This window comes from Styela clava, chromosome 10 (assembly GCF_964204865.1).
Source record: "Styela clava chromosome 10, kaStyClav1.hap1.2, whole genome shotgun sequence".
Taxonomy (NCBI): domain Eukaryota; kingdom Metazoa; phylum Chordata; class Ascidiacea; order Stolidobranchia; family Styelidae; genus Styela; species Styela clava.
In genome coordinates, this window is record NC_135259.1 from 6,580,154 (window position 1) to 6,595,257 (window position 15,104).

At 37.2% G+C, this 15,104-nt stretch overlaps 2 protein-coding genes across 2 annotated transcripts; both read left to right on the forward strand.

Annotated features, from left to right (window-relative positions):
* Positions 1–2,353: 2,353 nt before the first annotated feature.
* On the forward strand, positions 2,354–8,026 carry LOC120339259 (uncharacterized). Its single transcript, XM_039407350.2, has one exon. It carries the CDS (start codon positions 2,354–2,356, stop codon positions 8,024–8,026), a length of 5,673 nt encoding a protein of 1,890 aa, XP_039263284.2.
* A 5,401-nt stretch (positions 8,027–13,427) lies between these two features.
* On the forward strand, positions 13,428–14,846 carry LOC120337346 (uncharacterized). The gene is made up of 4 exons (XM_039405115.2): positions 13,428–13,670; positions 14,025–14,103; positions 14,415–14,523; positions 14,663–14,846. Exons 1-4 carry the CDS (start codon positions 13,468–13,470, stop codon positions 14,728–14,730), a joined length of 459 nt encoding a protein of 152 aa, XP_039261049.2. The 5' UTR covers positions 13,428–13,467; the 3' UTR covers positions 14,731–14,846.
* Positions 14,847–15,104: the final 258 nt, after the last annotated feature.

The window sequence follows — 15,104 nt, forward strand, 5'->3', positions numbered from 1 at the left end:
CTTGAAATATTTTTCCCAACCTGGTAAATGTAAACTACAAATTCTCTTTCTTATTCATAATCTATGATCAAATTGATATGATACCAGCTTCTTACATCCTAATTCTTGTATACATTCCTCAGTTATCGAGTAGTATCTGTTTCACTGCAATCATGAATCATATCAGCATATATACTGAACAAAAAACATTAATTCCCCAAAAAGGCACAAGGTGTCGATAAGTTTGAAACAAATCTTATGGTACTATTGTTGTAAAGTAACTTAACCGTCATTACAAACCTGTTATATACAATAAAACTATGACTAATCCACTTCCAACAACATTCAGACATTGCGTCCCCGAATCACCTCGCTATATGAATCCACTTTTTAAACTGCACTTCCAGGCAACAAATTTCAAAGTATTTACTTTTCAGACAGTCAAACATGATTTCATACTATTAGGGTTTCCTGTAACTCGAAGATCTTTACTAACCTGTTGAAAACCATGAAAAAAAAAATAATACAAAATCAAGTATGGCTCCATATACAGATATACCATGTTCCCCCAAAAATAGGACTGGGTCTTAAAAAGTAGAGAATTACGAGATTTTCAAATATACAAACTATGAAAACCTATATCCATTTACTTATGAATAACACGTTCTTATTCAAAACAACTGCAAAACATAGATTATTATCAATCATTTAAAACGTGTAAGAGGGATAAAAAAATCTCGCGGTATTGACTTGGTCTTATTTTAAGGGGAGGGCTTATATTAAAATTATTTTTAAAATTCGTGCTAGGTCTTTTTTTCGGGTAAACACAGTAGCACTATGGCTAATGTCTCGTGTTTTTTATGCAGTACTTCCAAGCAATATTTTTTCGCTTAAATATATATTATATAAATATATTTCGATTCTTTATACTATTAAGGTTTGCTTGTACCTTTTCTCCGACAGAGACCTTACCGAGATCTTTTCTAACCTGTTGGACACACAAAAGATAGGACTAATACACTTTTCATAACAGAAATTGAATGTGGCTCCATTTTCTATCCTGTACTTCCAGGTAAGAAATTCCCAGTTAAATGCTATTCAAACATACTCTTTTCACAAATGAGGTTCAACAATCTCGAAACTTAGCAAAAAACGTATAAAAGGGCATTTCGACGATATTCATCTGCGATTCTCTAAAATATCCCACATTAGGTGTAGGAATATTTTTATTGTAGATTAAAGTAAATTAAATTGACTTGTTTTTAGAATGTAGAAAACCAGGCGCATCCATATTAGTTCAAAAGATATAAAGCAAACAATCTCGATACTTTGCGAAAAACTTATAAAAAGGCGTTTCGACGTATTCATCTGCGATTCTCTAAAATATCCCACATTAGGAGTAGAAATATTTTCATTGTAGATTAAAGTAAATTAAATTGACTTGTTTTTAGAATGTAGAAAACAATGTGCATTGTCGGCAGTCCGTGTGGTCCTAAAGTTTAGTTTAGTTAGGATTCCTTCAGTTGTACATCGTCATCGTGATGATTATCGCTATCTCGTCGTCGTCATCATTACTGTGTTGTTTTCTCGTATTCGACGTGTCGCATTTTTCTTTTTCACGTGTTATCGTGTTACGTATTTATTTTATTATCGTCCCCTAAGCTCAGCAAGATGTTTAAGATTGCATTTCTGGTGGTAGCAGTTTAGGATTTCATTTCTTGTTATGGCAGTTTAAGATTACATCGCCTTTATAACGTTGAAGTTTGAATTCATTCAATAGTCTTCTTTTATACTGTATTTCGAATCGTTCGATATAACATTATGATATTTGCATGTCTACAGCTCGTATGGTATTGCATTTATAGTTACTGTTTTACCTTGGTTGTATATCTGTCGTTTTGGGACTATGCTGTTATATGGAGTTGTTTTGTGTAAGTATTAGTTTAATATTCTGTATCATTTGTCTTTGATTTATTTGGTGCTAATTATTTCATTTGTATTTTAGTCAACCGTTTTGAATACTTTCAATAAAACGAGTCTGGCAAATCGACTTATCATTTCCGGGTCCCAAAAGTGACAAAGTTGAACAAATCTCCTTGCGACGACGATGAACGAAGCAGATGAATCAATTACACAAGATTTGAATAGACGAGAAGCTTCTTCTTCGCCTGCAGTTCCTCTCGCGGAAACAGACGGCGGTAACTCTGAAACTATTGGACGCAATGTATTATGCCACGAAAGAGTCCGACTACAAAATGAACTAAATGGTTTGTGCGACAGAATTTCAAAATCGATTACTGAAAATGCTCAAAATTCTATCGTTACTGATCTTAAAATTAAACTTCATGTTAAACGATTTGCTTATGACCAAGTGATGGATAAACTCATTCCGACTACCCGTAATCCAAATGTTTTGAAGAAATATGAAACTGGAAGGCAAATGATGTTATCGAAAATCGATCAAATTGAAAGCAGAATTAATTCTTACCTTGACGAGGAGATCGTTTCTGATCACGGGTCTGTCGAATCCAATACAAGCAAATGCAGTGTTGAATCACTGAAGCGATTGCAACTTGAGCAAGAACGAGAGGTAGAAAGAGCCGATTCTCTTGTACGTATGGCTAAACGAGACTTTCTCACAGAAGAAGATACCATTCGCAATAAAATATCAGCACTAGAGCGTCGCCTTGATACCAAACGTCGAGACATAAACGAAAAAGAACGAATGGCAGATCTAACACGTCGCCAAGCTGACGAACTTATGCGTGAAATTGAACAAGAAAAGACTGAATTGGCTACCAAAAAGATGCCTAAAGATAACTTCCGTGGCGTCAATATTGAATATCCGTTAGAGTCAACACGCAGACGAAGTGCAGCGAACTTTTTTGTTCCGACGAAGAGTCGAGTGGCAACAAATTCAGAAAAGACCAAAGAATTGCATTTCCCGACAGCACGAACTTACAAACGCCCGTCTCCTGCAAACAGAATGCTCATACCACAAGAAGCAGTCGACGCGTGGATTGACCACTTGGAACCTAACCAGTCTGGTAAATTTTCTGTTAATTCTTTTAATATGTCAGTAGAGGAACAAACTATGTTATCATTACAGTTGAATTCTAGAATATTGTCCCAGCACCATTTATCGCCGATTACGATTCCTAGTTTTAGCGGAACGCCCCTAGAATGGCCAAACTTTATTGAGTTATTTTTTGATAATGTACACAGTTCTCTTGACGACGACGGTTCGCGTATGGTTCGCTTAGTCGCGTCTTTGACGGGGGTGGCTAAACGACATGTCGATGGCTTAGGCACGGTGGGAAGTAATTATATTGTCGCGTTGAGTGAATTGAAACATATATTCGGCCAACGGGTGACGATTGCTCGGGCCTTTCTCGAGAAGGTTGTAGATGGTAGACGAGTAACAGAATTCAGTATCCGAAAAATATCCGATTTTCATTCTGAAGTTCGCGACATTGTGATAAATTTGAAGAAAATGCGATTGCTTGCAGATTTGTATAGTATTGAAAATGTTAGAAAGACAGCAATGCGAATTCCGGCAGAACTGACCTCGAGTTGGAATAAGTTTGTGACTGATATGATTCGTGCCGACGAAATGCCGAGTTTACTGGACTTCGAGCAGTGGTTGTGGGAACGATGCGAGGAATTAGGAAATCCTTTTTCACCAAATCTTTTCAGTACTAAAATAGATCGTGACGATCGCAGACAGGCATTTCCTAAGAAGAATGTGGTATACCCTTTATCGGGTCATTCAAATCAGCCGCTCGAACAACCGCGAATGCAATGTTTCTATTGCAATGGTTTTCATTCTTTAAGTAACTGCGATAGCTTCAGGTTTAGTGCCAATGACACGAAAAGAAGATTTCTACTAAATTCACGCCTGTGCTTTAACTGTCTCGAACCTGGACATTTAGCTATTTCGTGCCGGTTCCGCAATATGTGTCGTGTTTGTCCCGGTAAGCATCATTCAGCCATCCATGGTTTGAGAGTCGTTCCTAATAGATTGAGTGATAACAATCAGCCTGATCTCCCTCCTCATATGAGCGGCGTTGCCAATTCTCATGTTTCAGGCGTTAATGGTGTTCAGTTTCAGCTTTTGCCAGTCGTAGTAAAAGGCCCATTGGGATCCTCTGAATATGCTATCGCTGTTCTAGATTCTGCCAGTCAAATCTCAATAATACATCCCAAATTAAAACAAAAACTTGGTTTGAAAGGAAGTCCTAGGTGTCTAACCATTAACACCTTATGCAATAAGGGCGTTTCGCAAAATACGGAGGTGGTGAAATTGTCGGTGCGATCTGCTCACGACGAGAGTGGTCAAATTCTGATGTTAAGCAACGTGTTTGTGGTCGAGTCACGCATACCACATCCAGCTAGAATCCTTAAGAACGATCACAATATGACTCACCTGCAGGATATTCCGTTAACCGACATTGAAGCGAATAAAGCCATGATTTTAATCGGAGCCGATAATCCCTTGGCGCATTTCCAGCTTGAACGTAGAGTCGGCCAGCAACATGAACCAGTGGGTATTAAAACTCCTCTCGGTTGGACTTTGATCGGGTCTTCAGGCCCGACTAATGAAGATGAAACTGTTTCAAATATGCTGTGTTGTGATTTGCGTGACCAGTATAACATGCTGCAAGAACAAGTTGAGCGATTTTGGTCCACTGAAGCTGTAGGCACGGCGTACAATTTGACCCGTAGCGAGTCGATTGAAGATAGACAAACTGATAATTTGATGGAAAGAAAAATTAGATTTATCGACGGTCATTACGAGGTTGGGTTTATGTGGAGAAATGAAAATTGCGAAATGCCGCCAAACGAACACGTAGCGCTTAACAGGTTCGAAAATCTCAGAAAACGACTCCAAGGAAACGAACGTTTGCGAAACTTATATTGTAAAGAAATGGCAAAGAATATTGAAAGGGGTTGGGTGCGTAAGCTAACTTCAGATGAAAAGGCGTTTCGCGGTCCTCGAACTTGGTTTCTGCCTCATCATGGCGTTGAAAATCCCAACAAGCCAAATAAACTAAGAATTGTTTTTGACGCGGCATCTACTTGCTGCGGCGTCAGTCTGAACAGTCGATTGATGTCCGGGCGCGATTTGATCAATAATCTAGTCGGGGTGCTTTTACGTTTTCGGGAAAGACCAATCGCTATAAGCGCCGATATAGAAGCCATGTTTCATATGATTCGATTGCCGGAAGATGATACGGATTCTGCACGTTTTCTCTGGTCGGAAGACCTTTTTTCAACCAAACGGCCAGATGTGTATAAATTCTTAGTTCGTATTTTTGGAGCTGTGGATTCACCTTATGTCGCAAACTTTTGTTTGAAGAGAGCTGCGTACGATAGTAGAAACAAGTTTCCTAGAGACGTAATATTAACTACCGATAGAGACTTTTATGTCGATGATTTACTTACTTCGAAATGGAATGTTGATTCCGCGGTATCGACAGCTAAAGATATGATTAAGATGTTACACGATAAAGGATTCAACTTGACCAAGTGGGTTTCGAATTCTAAATCGGTTTTACGTGAAATATCCAGTGGACGTGTCGTCACTAATGTTGACTTAGATCTGGACAGATTACCTGTTAGAAAAGCTCTGGGCTTGCATTGGGACATCGAGAAGGATTGCTTTATATTCGACCACCAGAAATTTACTGAATTTACCACGAAAAGAAAGGCCCTTAGTGTAACCAGTTCAATATTCGATCCATTAGGATTTGTAGCACCAATCATTTTGTATGCCAAATTATTACTGCGGGAATGTTGGCGTGACAACTTAGCTTGGGACGAAGTATTTGATAATAAGAGATTGAAGTGTTGGGAAAATTGGATAAATTCGCTGAAATGTTTAAAGAGTTTTTCGATTCCACGTCAATTTAAAGGTGTTAAATGTGAAAGTTCCTCGTATGAAATTCATATATTCTGTGATGCATCAGAAGTGGCATATGGTGCGGTAGCATACATAATATCGAAGCATTCCCGGGAGAATTTTCAGTGTAGTCTTATCGCGGCTAAAGCAAGAGTCGCACCTATGAAAGGTATGACCGTGCCTCGTTTAGAATTGCAAGGTGCTCTCTTGGCCGTGCGATTGTTAAATTTTCTCCGAAAAGAACTATCCCTTCCACTAGGCGACGTACATATGTGGTCCGACTCGACTTGTGTATTGAGATATTTAAAAAATAAAACTCGAAGATTTAAAACATTTGTAGCCAATCGCGTTCGCGAAATACTCGATCACACTCGGTCACACCAATGGAAGTACGTCGACTCAGCACAGAATCCCGCTGATTACTGCACTAGGGGAATGACGGTTTCCAAATTTCTAGAAAATTCTGATCGATGGCTACATGGACCAGAGTTTTTGCTCATGCCTGAAAGTGATTGGCCAAGCCAGATAGCGTTACGTGCAGTTGACGACCACGACCAAGAGATTAAATATCAAACATGCATACTAGCAGATTGTTTTATAACTACGGATAACAGCGATGGAGTACTTGATTCGGAAATCGAAAAGGTCGTCGATGTCGAACGTTTTGATTCGTGGTTTTCCTTATGCAAACGAACTGCCGTGGTTTTGTTGGCAGCTCGTTATTTTAAGAATCTTTCTGTGAAATGTCCGACGTATAGCCCGCTGCCAGCTCAACTTGTGACTCCTAAACAGTTGGAACTCGCGGGCCGGTATTGGATAGTTTCTGCTCAAAACAAGCATTTCCGCGTGGAGCGCAAATGCATAACTAACGGAGAAGATTTATCATCAAAATCAACGTTACTTAATCTGACGCCATTTTTCGATGGACAAGTGATCCGCGTCGGGGGCCGTCTTGAAAATGCCAATATCCCACTGCGTTCGAAACATCCTATTATACTGCCGTATTCAAGTTTGAAATGTGATTCGAACTGCCCATGTCGAATTTCATGGTTGATAATGAAAGCTGCTCATATTCGACTCGCACATGCCGGTCCAGAGGCCACGCTTAGCGCATTAAGACAGCGCTACTGGCATATAAAAGGGAGAAAACTTGTCAAACGAATAATTGATAATTGTTGGGAATGTAAAAGACGTCGAGCAAGTTGCAGAACCCCACTGATGTCGAATCTGCCCAAAGTTCGTGTTACTGAAGCAAGACCGTTCGAAAATGTCGGGCTGGATTTCTTCGGCCCGATCCAAACAAAGAGAGGCAGGGTCTTAGAGAAACGATGGGGGTGTTTGTTTTGTTGTCTTTCAATGAGAGCTGTACACATTGAGATGGCATGGACTATGGATACTGATTCCTTCATATGTGTACTTTTGTCTTTCATTGCGATACGAGGACCTGTATCCCAAATATGGTCGGACAACGGATCAAATATAGTTGGTGGTTCCCGAGAGCTGAAAACCGTCCTTAACTCGATAGATGAATCTCGCGTGGCAGAACTGTGCTTAAAACACAATATTGAATGGCATTTCACTCCACCTTACGCTCCCCATTTTGGTGGCGTTTGGGAAAGATTAGTAAAGTCCGCAAAGCGTGCTTTGAAAGCAGTTCTGGGGAATGTGCGTGTAACCGACGAAGTCTTGAAGACCGCGTTTGCGAGGGTTACCGACATCATGAATAGTAGACCCATTACAACAGTGAGCGACGAACCAACCGACTTTAGTGCCATTACACCAAATTGTTTGTTGAAAGGGCATTCGGCCGAAGTGTTTCCACTGGATTCAGACGTGATGAAATTATGCTACAGAAAACGATGGAGGCAAACCGAAGCTATTTGTAATCAGTTTTGGAGAAGATGGCGAAAAGATTACCTACCGAATTTGATGACACGATGTAAGTGGCGGAAGGAACAACAAAACTTACAAGAAGGAAATCTGGTGCTCGTTTCTGACCCCGTTGCACCGAGAGGACGTTGGCAACTTGGTCGTGTTATTCAAATTTACCCTGGTTCTGACGGACGAGTCCGAACTGTCGCGGTTAAAACTATAAATGGCATACATATTCGACCCGCATCGAAAATCTGCCTCCTAGAAGAATGACTTCCTGCGGATAGTCATGGGGTGGCTTTGTCGGCAGTCCGTGTGGTCCTAAAGTTTAGTTTAGTTAGGATTCCTTCAGTTGTACATCGTCATCGTGATGATTATCGCTATCTCGTCGTCGTCATCATTACTGTGTTGTTTTCTCGTATTCGACGTGTCGCATTTTTCTTTTTCACGTGTTATCGTGTTACGTATTTATTTTATTATCGTCCCCTAAGCTCAGCAAGATGTTTAAGATTGCATTTCTGGTGGTAGCAGTTTAGGATTTCATTTCTTGTTATGGCAGTTTAAGATTACATCGCCTTTATAACGTTGAAGTTTGAATTCATTCAATAGTCTTCTTTTATACTGTATTTCGAATCGTTCGATATAACATTATGATATTTGCATGTCTACAGCTCGTATGGTATTGCATTTATAGTTACTGTTTTACCTTGGTTGTATATCTGTCGTTTTGGGACTATGCTGTTATATGGAGTTGTTTTGTGTAAGTATTAGTTTAATATTCTGTATCATTTGTCTTTGATTTATTTGGTGCTAATTATTTCATTTGTATTTTAGTCAACCGTTTTGAATACTTTCAATAAAACGAGTCTGGCAAATCGACTTATCATTTCCGGGTCCCAAAAGTGACATGCATTCATATTAGTTCGAAAGATATAAAGCAAACAATGTCGATAATTAGCAAAAAATGTATAAAACGGCGTTTCGGCGTATTCATATGCGATTCTCTGAAATGTAAAATAAAAATATTTCCACTTCTAATGTGGGATATATCATAATATCGCATTTAATTTTCTTGGATAAAATCTGATTCCCAGCAATGTACATTTTTATATGTCGCGGTAATGGTCCTTCAATGTACGATTTTGAAAGGGAACATTGCTTGGAATTGTGGGTAAAAAATTTCGCCAGAATTTCGCTAACTTCACACGGGTCCTAAAATAGCCCCGAAAATTTTGCAATGATACGGTATGTGAAGAGTTTTCCGGGGGTCAAAGGTCGGGGAAAGGTCCATTAAACTAGGTTTGCCAAAAGCGTTAATAGGGTTGCCATACCGTCCGGAAAATTCCGGAATTCAGGGTTAAATTTTGCCTCCGGGAAGAATTTAAAAAAATGCTCAAATGTCCGGAATTTTACTGCATCCCCATCGTAATGTGCACAATGCTAATATTACGAGGTTGTGTGGAATTATGATGTAACAGCACGTTTTCATTATCAATGATGTTTACCACTTAGAAATTTCTGATTATTATTCGCTGACTGTTTTACCCGTTTCGTCGAGCAGCTGCAAGTGTATTTGATAGCAGCTAGTTCCTTGTTAAGTTAGCTGAATACAGAAGTTTTATACCACTGAGCTTTACTTGTGGATTTTTCTATTTGAATAAGAAGCTAGTCAAGAATTCGGGATCGAAAGTGCTAGTCTCTGAAGCCTTTTAGTTCAGCTAGTCTGGTGGTAAATTACCTTGTTTTTTAGAGTATGCATTTTTAGTTGGGTTGTATTTATTGTTAATATAAAAAGATAGTATTTCAAATGGCTATTTCTAAACAAAAGTACACATTCACGAGATGCAAGAAAAACATCCATGTTTCAGAAAAGGCTGGAATGGTTATGAAGCAGAATGCTTGGTTTGTAAATCAAGAACCTTTATATCTGTCGTGCACAATGGTAATGGTGATTTAAACACACATCTGCAATCGGAAAAACATCGCAAAGCAGTAAAAGGGGCTGTTGCATGACCGAAAATGACAAATTATTGTGTGCAGCAGGAAGCAAATGCGAAAATAAAATCATTGCCGCAGAAGGCACTCTTGCATTTCACGCTGTTAAGTATCATCATAGCTTTTTGTCCATGGACTGTACATCTGTTTCACCCAAAAAGATTTTCCCTGATTCTAATGTAGCGAAGAAGTTAAGTAGTGGCCGCACAAAGACAGAAAAAGTGGTTTCTAGCGTACTTGCGCTATATTCTATTGATGCTGTTCTGAAAAGTTTTGAAGACAAAGATATTGCGTATTTTGTCGTTGCAACAGATGGCAGCAATCACAATGAACTGAAATTATTTCCTACAATTATTCAATATTTTGACCTGAGGAAAGGTGGTTTGCAATCAAAATTGATTGAGTTTACAAACAAGGCAAACGACACTGCCGACACAATTGCCACTTATATGAAAGACATCTTAGAAAAAATGATGCTTTTGAAAAAAAAAGGGTGGCATTTACAGGAGACAACTGTAAAACAATGAAACAATGATTTCTAATAAACTTGAAGATGGAAAACATTCGCTACAATTCTTCCACCACCAAATGACCTTTGGCGATCGTTTGGGAGTTCTCCGACCATATTCGACATTTCAATTTTTTACATTTCATGGTTTCTTTCTTTTTATTATTGCGAGTCTCGGTAAATCTCCTGTTTCGTCTTAGGTTCTGCATTAGATACCACAAAGCAATGTGTTCTACGTAACTCGCCGTATATACATGGGTGGGAGCGAACACTAATGGAATGCATTACATATTCAAAATTTATTATGGGTTGAAAATCACAGATTGAAGTTTTCTTAGGTTCAATGCTTTTAACAACCAACAGTCAAGTGTGTTTTGCTTGATATATTAAAATACGTTGTGCACGCATTATCCTCAAGAATAAACCAAATATATACGTAAAATTAATGCAAATATCGTACGTTTTTGTAACAGAGTAATCTTAAAAACAAAATTCAAAATTAATTTATGTTTAGTCTCATTCTACGTAAATAGATGATACAGATACATTGTTAAAACAATGAAATATTCCAAAATTCAAATTTAATCATTACGGACTGTATCAAAAAAAAATTCCTTCAAAAAATTGTTTTGATATGCCATTGTTATCAAGAATGAAACAATGCATGCTTTTGATAAATCATTGTTTGAAATTCAAATGATAGTTTCGCGTATGGAGGAAATTGATTGAATTGGGAACTATCACTACAGAACAGTGGTTCTCAACGTGTGGTACGCGGGAGCTTTTCAAGTGGTACGCGAGCAGATTTTAATTATTGCAACAATTAACCTTTCAGTTGGATAAAATATGCCGACGACGCTTTATCTTCCTTACTGTATGTATTTGCGGAACAGCGTTTATGAAGGTTTCCCCAAGCATCAGTTTCCTTGTTTTTTAGTAACTATAACCAATCAGCAAAAAGTCAATAATGACGCAACTCGTAACAATCGCAATTTCTGCACCCAGCCCATCAGACACTTTTGTCGCTCAAACAGATATTCAAGCATGGTTGCAAACAATGCCTCGTTTTTGTAGTTTTGAGTGATATTTTTTAGTTGTATTTCAAGAAAATAATTGTGAATTAATTAACTTAATTGTCATTATGACTTCCGCGGACCTTTACTTTAGTTGCAGTAATCGAAATTGAATCTCACAAATGCTGTGATGGACAAAGCTAAACTTAGCTATATTCAGGGCTGCCATCGACATGAACCCAAAAATAAGGACATCAGGAAAACATAATATTAGAATAACAAAGAACGAAATGTAATAAATAAAATGTATTCCTGCCAGTACAGTACTGGAGCGCCGTTAGTGTTGTACGAACAGCTCAGATTTGTTGAATTTACAAAAATACGAATCAAAACAAAATACAATCCTGCACTTCACCACGCATTTTTGTGTCCACGGATTGTCATATTTCCTGAGTAGTATTGCTTTTATTTCGTCAACATAGCCGCAGATTAAAATGATCACAATTAAATTAATATTAAAGCAAGGCGATGAATAATTTTTTTTTGATTTACTAATATATATACTTTGATTATATTTTAAAAAAAATACTAAATCAAGTTGTACTTTCTGGGAATTCATAGCAGGTAGTAGAAATTTTGTAACGGCGATAACAAATTCGCAAGATGTATCAAAACTAAATATAAAAAATATGTATCAAAACGAAATATAATCCGGCAATATATTCTCATATTATTATGTTCGCAAAGAGACGTGGCATTTTAAAGAAGTAATGCTCTCATCTTGTCATGAGTCGACGCGACCGCGAGTGAGCATGAACACAATTAAAATAAAATAGAAAGAAATTTTAAATTCTCGTCGTTGTCATGGATTGAATATTGTGCGACAGAAAAGGCCATTTATACACTAAAAATTCGACTCTTTTAACAAACGCGCAATTGCGGCGAATTTCCAATTTTGGAAATCGTTAAAATTCTGTTGTGTTTAGTTTTATTACTTTTTCACACCGAGTACATTTGCAATAAACGCACGTTGAGTCCGCAAAGGTTTTCGCCGATGAGAAAATAGTCCGCGACCAAAAAAGGTTGGGAAACGCTCTTAGAGTGTTTTATGGCAAGGTTATATATTAAAATTGCAAAAGAAAATTTGTCATGTAAATTTTTATCGCTATTTTACGATAGTGGAAATTCTAGCGATAGATGAAATGTTGTATGCTGTGTTTAACTCTCATCTGTGCTGAATATATATGATATTTGAATATATGTAAACTAGAATATAGTTTATGTATTGAATCACGCACGGAAAGTTTCAGTCTTGACAGCATTGTATTATTACCATAATAAAAGCAACTGTATGCGAATTATTTATACAAAGCTATAAACATATTGTACATATTCGTTTCATTCTTTTAGATTCACTATTGCGTTTTAATCTATATGAAATTTTTTTCGCATTCAATTACAAAATTTGCTTATGCGCAAATGCGGATTTTCATATTATGCAATAAATTGGAAATTTCCACGTCCACAATCACTATATTTACCTATAATTTTGCACATATGGAAGATTGATTGAATTGCAAAGAATGAAAAATTTGTCTAATTTTCATTTAATATCCACAGGAAATTCCCGGAAATAGTTTGTCCTCGTTTCAAGCATGAAGTACGTATAAAACTAACCCGATTGATTTCGTTGATACGTTTCTCCTATATTTCCCACGGAGAAAATTTCGGAAGCAGTGAATGGTCAATCCGTTGTTTTTTCCGACCATATGTGTAGATGGTTATATAAGTCACCATAGCGTGTCAATTTCATGTACTGAAAGCTATCTTTTTAAAAGGTGAGTGAGTATTGGTAAGGTGCGACCTATAACATGTCGTGATAATACCGTACCTACATATTGTGTACCATTATCTGATCACGATGATTGCCCATAATTTCCATCTCTAATACCCAAATATATCGGCCCGACGGGACAACAAGATTTGCCCCAAATAACAGATTTTACTGAACGATCCATATGCATAATTTGTGACTAACAATCACAAATATATTGAATAATATCATGAACTGTGTAAAATATGTATGTACAATGTAGGAAAAATATATTTGGGTTTCGTGCAAGTTCATAATATGTTGATTTTTTTTATTTATAAATATATGAAACGCTTCAATATATTTTTATTAGGTAGTTGTCGAGATGGGAACGAAAACTTTTCTTCTGATTGCATTGTTGTCAGTCCTAGTTTTCAACGAATCTGAAGCATGGAGATTTGGGAGAATATTTAGAAGTATCAAGAGGACTGTGTCACCAATGTTGAGGGGCAATGGAATGCAAAATGGCCCAAACGAGTGTGGTGGAGGTGGAGGCGAAGAATATCAGCAACGCTCCTATAACAGAGGGTATAATATGTTGAAACCTCAAACTCATTTAATTGAAGGTTGATGATATCACGACTATATAATAGGGTCAATTTTGTACTAAAATCGGTAACTGTGACGTAGAACCAATCCAAACATGAAATGTAAAGACAGCTGAGACCCAACTTTTCAAAGGATCTATTACTGAGAAAAACAGTCGAACAAACTGTACAATTTTCATGGATTTGATGAAAAATCAAATGCAATTTTATCAAAACATAAATCGACCAAAAAAAAGTAAAGCATAAAATGTCATTTGTTCTTGTAAGGCGACAAAGGTTACACTTTACACAAATGTATTTAAAATTCATATATATTCTTTCTGCAACATTACAGCCGTCGTCGACGTCGTGCATACCAGGGCAGAAGACGACGTAGAAGAAGATCCAGAGGAGACAATGAAATTAGCGAACAGGCAAGAAATCTTTTCACGCAAATTAAGTATATAAAACTAGATTAAACATTTGATATGATTGGCTTGAGTAGAAGAAAATGAATAAATATTGAAAGCCTTGTAACGAAACAAAAAATTCACGTTCCTAGTGAAATTTATTCATCGAATTTTTCATACTCATTATATTCAATGAGAGTTGTGTACGTGACCGTTCCTTCACTCCTCGTAAATTTTTCAGAAAGTTTCAGCCTTGACATGTTTCAAATTTTTTTGCATGTTAACCTCACGTATTGTTTACTGTATAAATATGAATATAATATAAACTTATTCAGGAACTCGAGGACGCCAGTGATTTTATGGACATGCTTGCTGATGAGTATGGCGAAATTCAAGCCCAGAAAATGTTTACAGACTTCTTAGCACAATACAAGGCAAAAGAAGGTATGAGTTGTATATTGACTATTTTAATTGGAATAGCGTAAGCTGTGTTCTTGCATCACAACTGCTGCCTTAGCACTATATTTTATACTATGAATAACTAGCCTTGCAAAAGTGACACATATTTTCTGCTTATTTACAGAAGATGTTGATGATCCTGCGAAACATCTATTTGATGACGATAAGGAAGACATCGCTAGCTTTGAATAATCTAATCTAGATTCTCCAAGATGTTTGACTGTCGGACCGAACATGACATCATGAAATTATATTTTTACTTTGTTGTTTTTATGGGCATAAAATAAAACGGATGCTAATTATGGCAATTTGATGTGTGTTGATCTGATACAGACTACATTTGTTTTCATTCTTAGTATTTAGCGCATGTTCTCGGATTTGTTTGGCATTTTTTGCTAGACATGTAATGGAAATGTCGGTACCTACCTTTTCATACAGTGCTCTTACATATATTATTTTGTGATCGGATAGATGGTTCAAATCCCAAACAATATGGACTTGAAGACGACTTTAGATCCTGTTGGATACTTTTTTTGACAAAATTTGTAGTACTCTATCTTTGTAGA

Excerpts from the sequence above, each read along its gene's own strand:
- LOC120339259 (XM_039407350.2), top strand. The coding sequence starts at position 2,354 with ATGGATAAACTCATTCCGACTACCCGTAATCCAAATGTTTTGAAGAAA.
- LOC120337346 (XM_039405115.2), top strand. The coding sequence starts at position 13,468 with ATGGGAACGAAAACTTTTCTTCTGATTGCATTGTTGTCAGTCCTAGTT. Across the intron at positions 14,104-14,414 it reads ACAATGAAATTAGCGAACAG|GAACTCGAGGACGCCAGTGA; the intron begins GCAAGAAATCTT and ends AAACTTATTCAG. Across the intron at positions 14,524-14,662 it reads ACAATACAAGGCAAAAGAAG|AAGATGTTGATGATCCTGCG; the intron begins GTATGAGTTGTA and ends GCTTATTTACAG.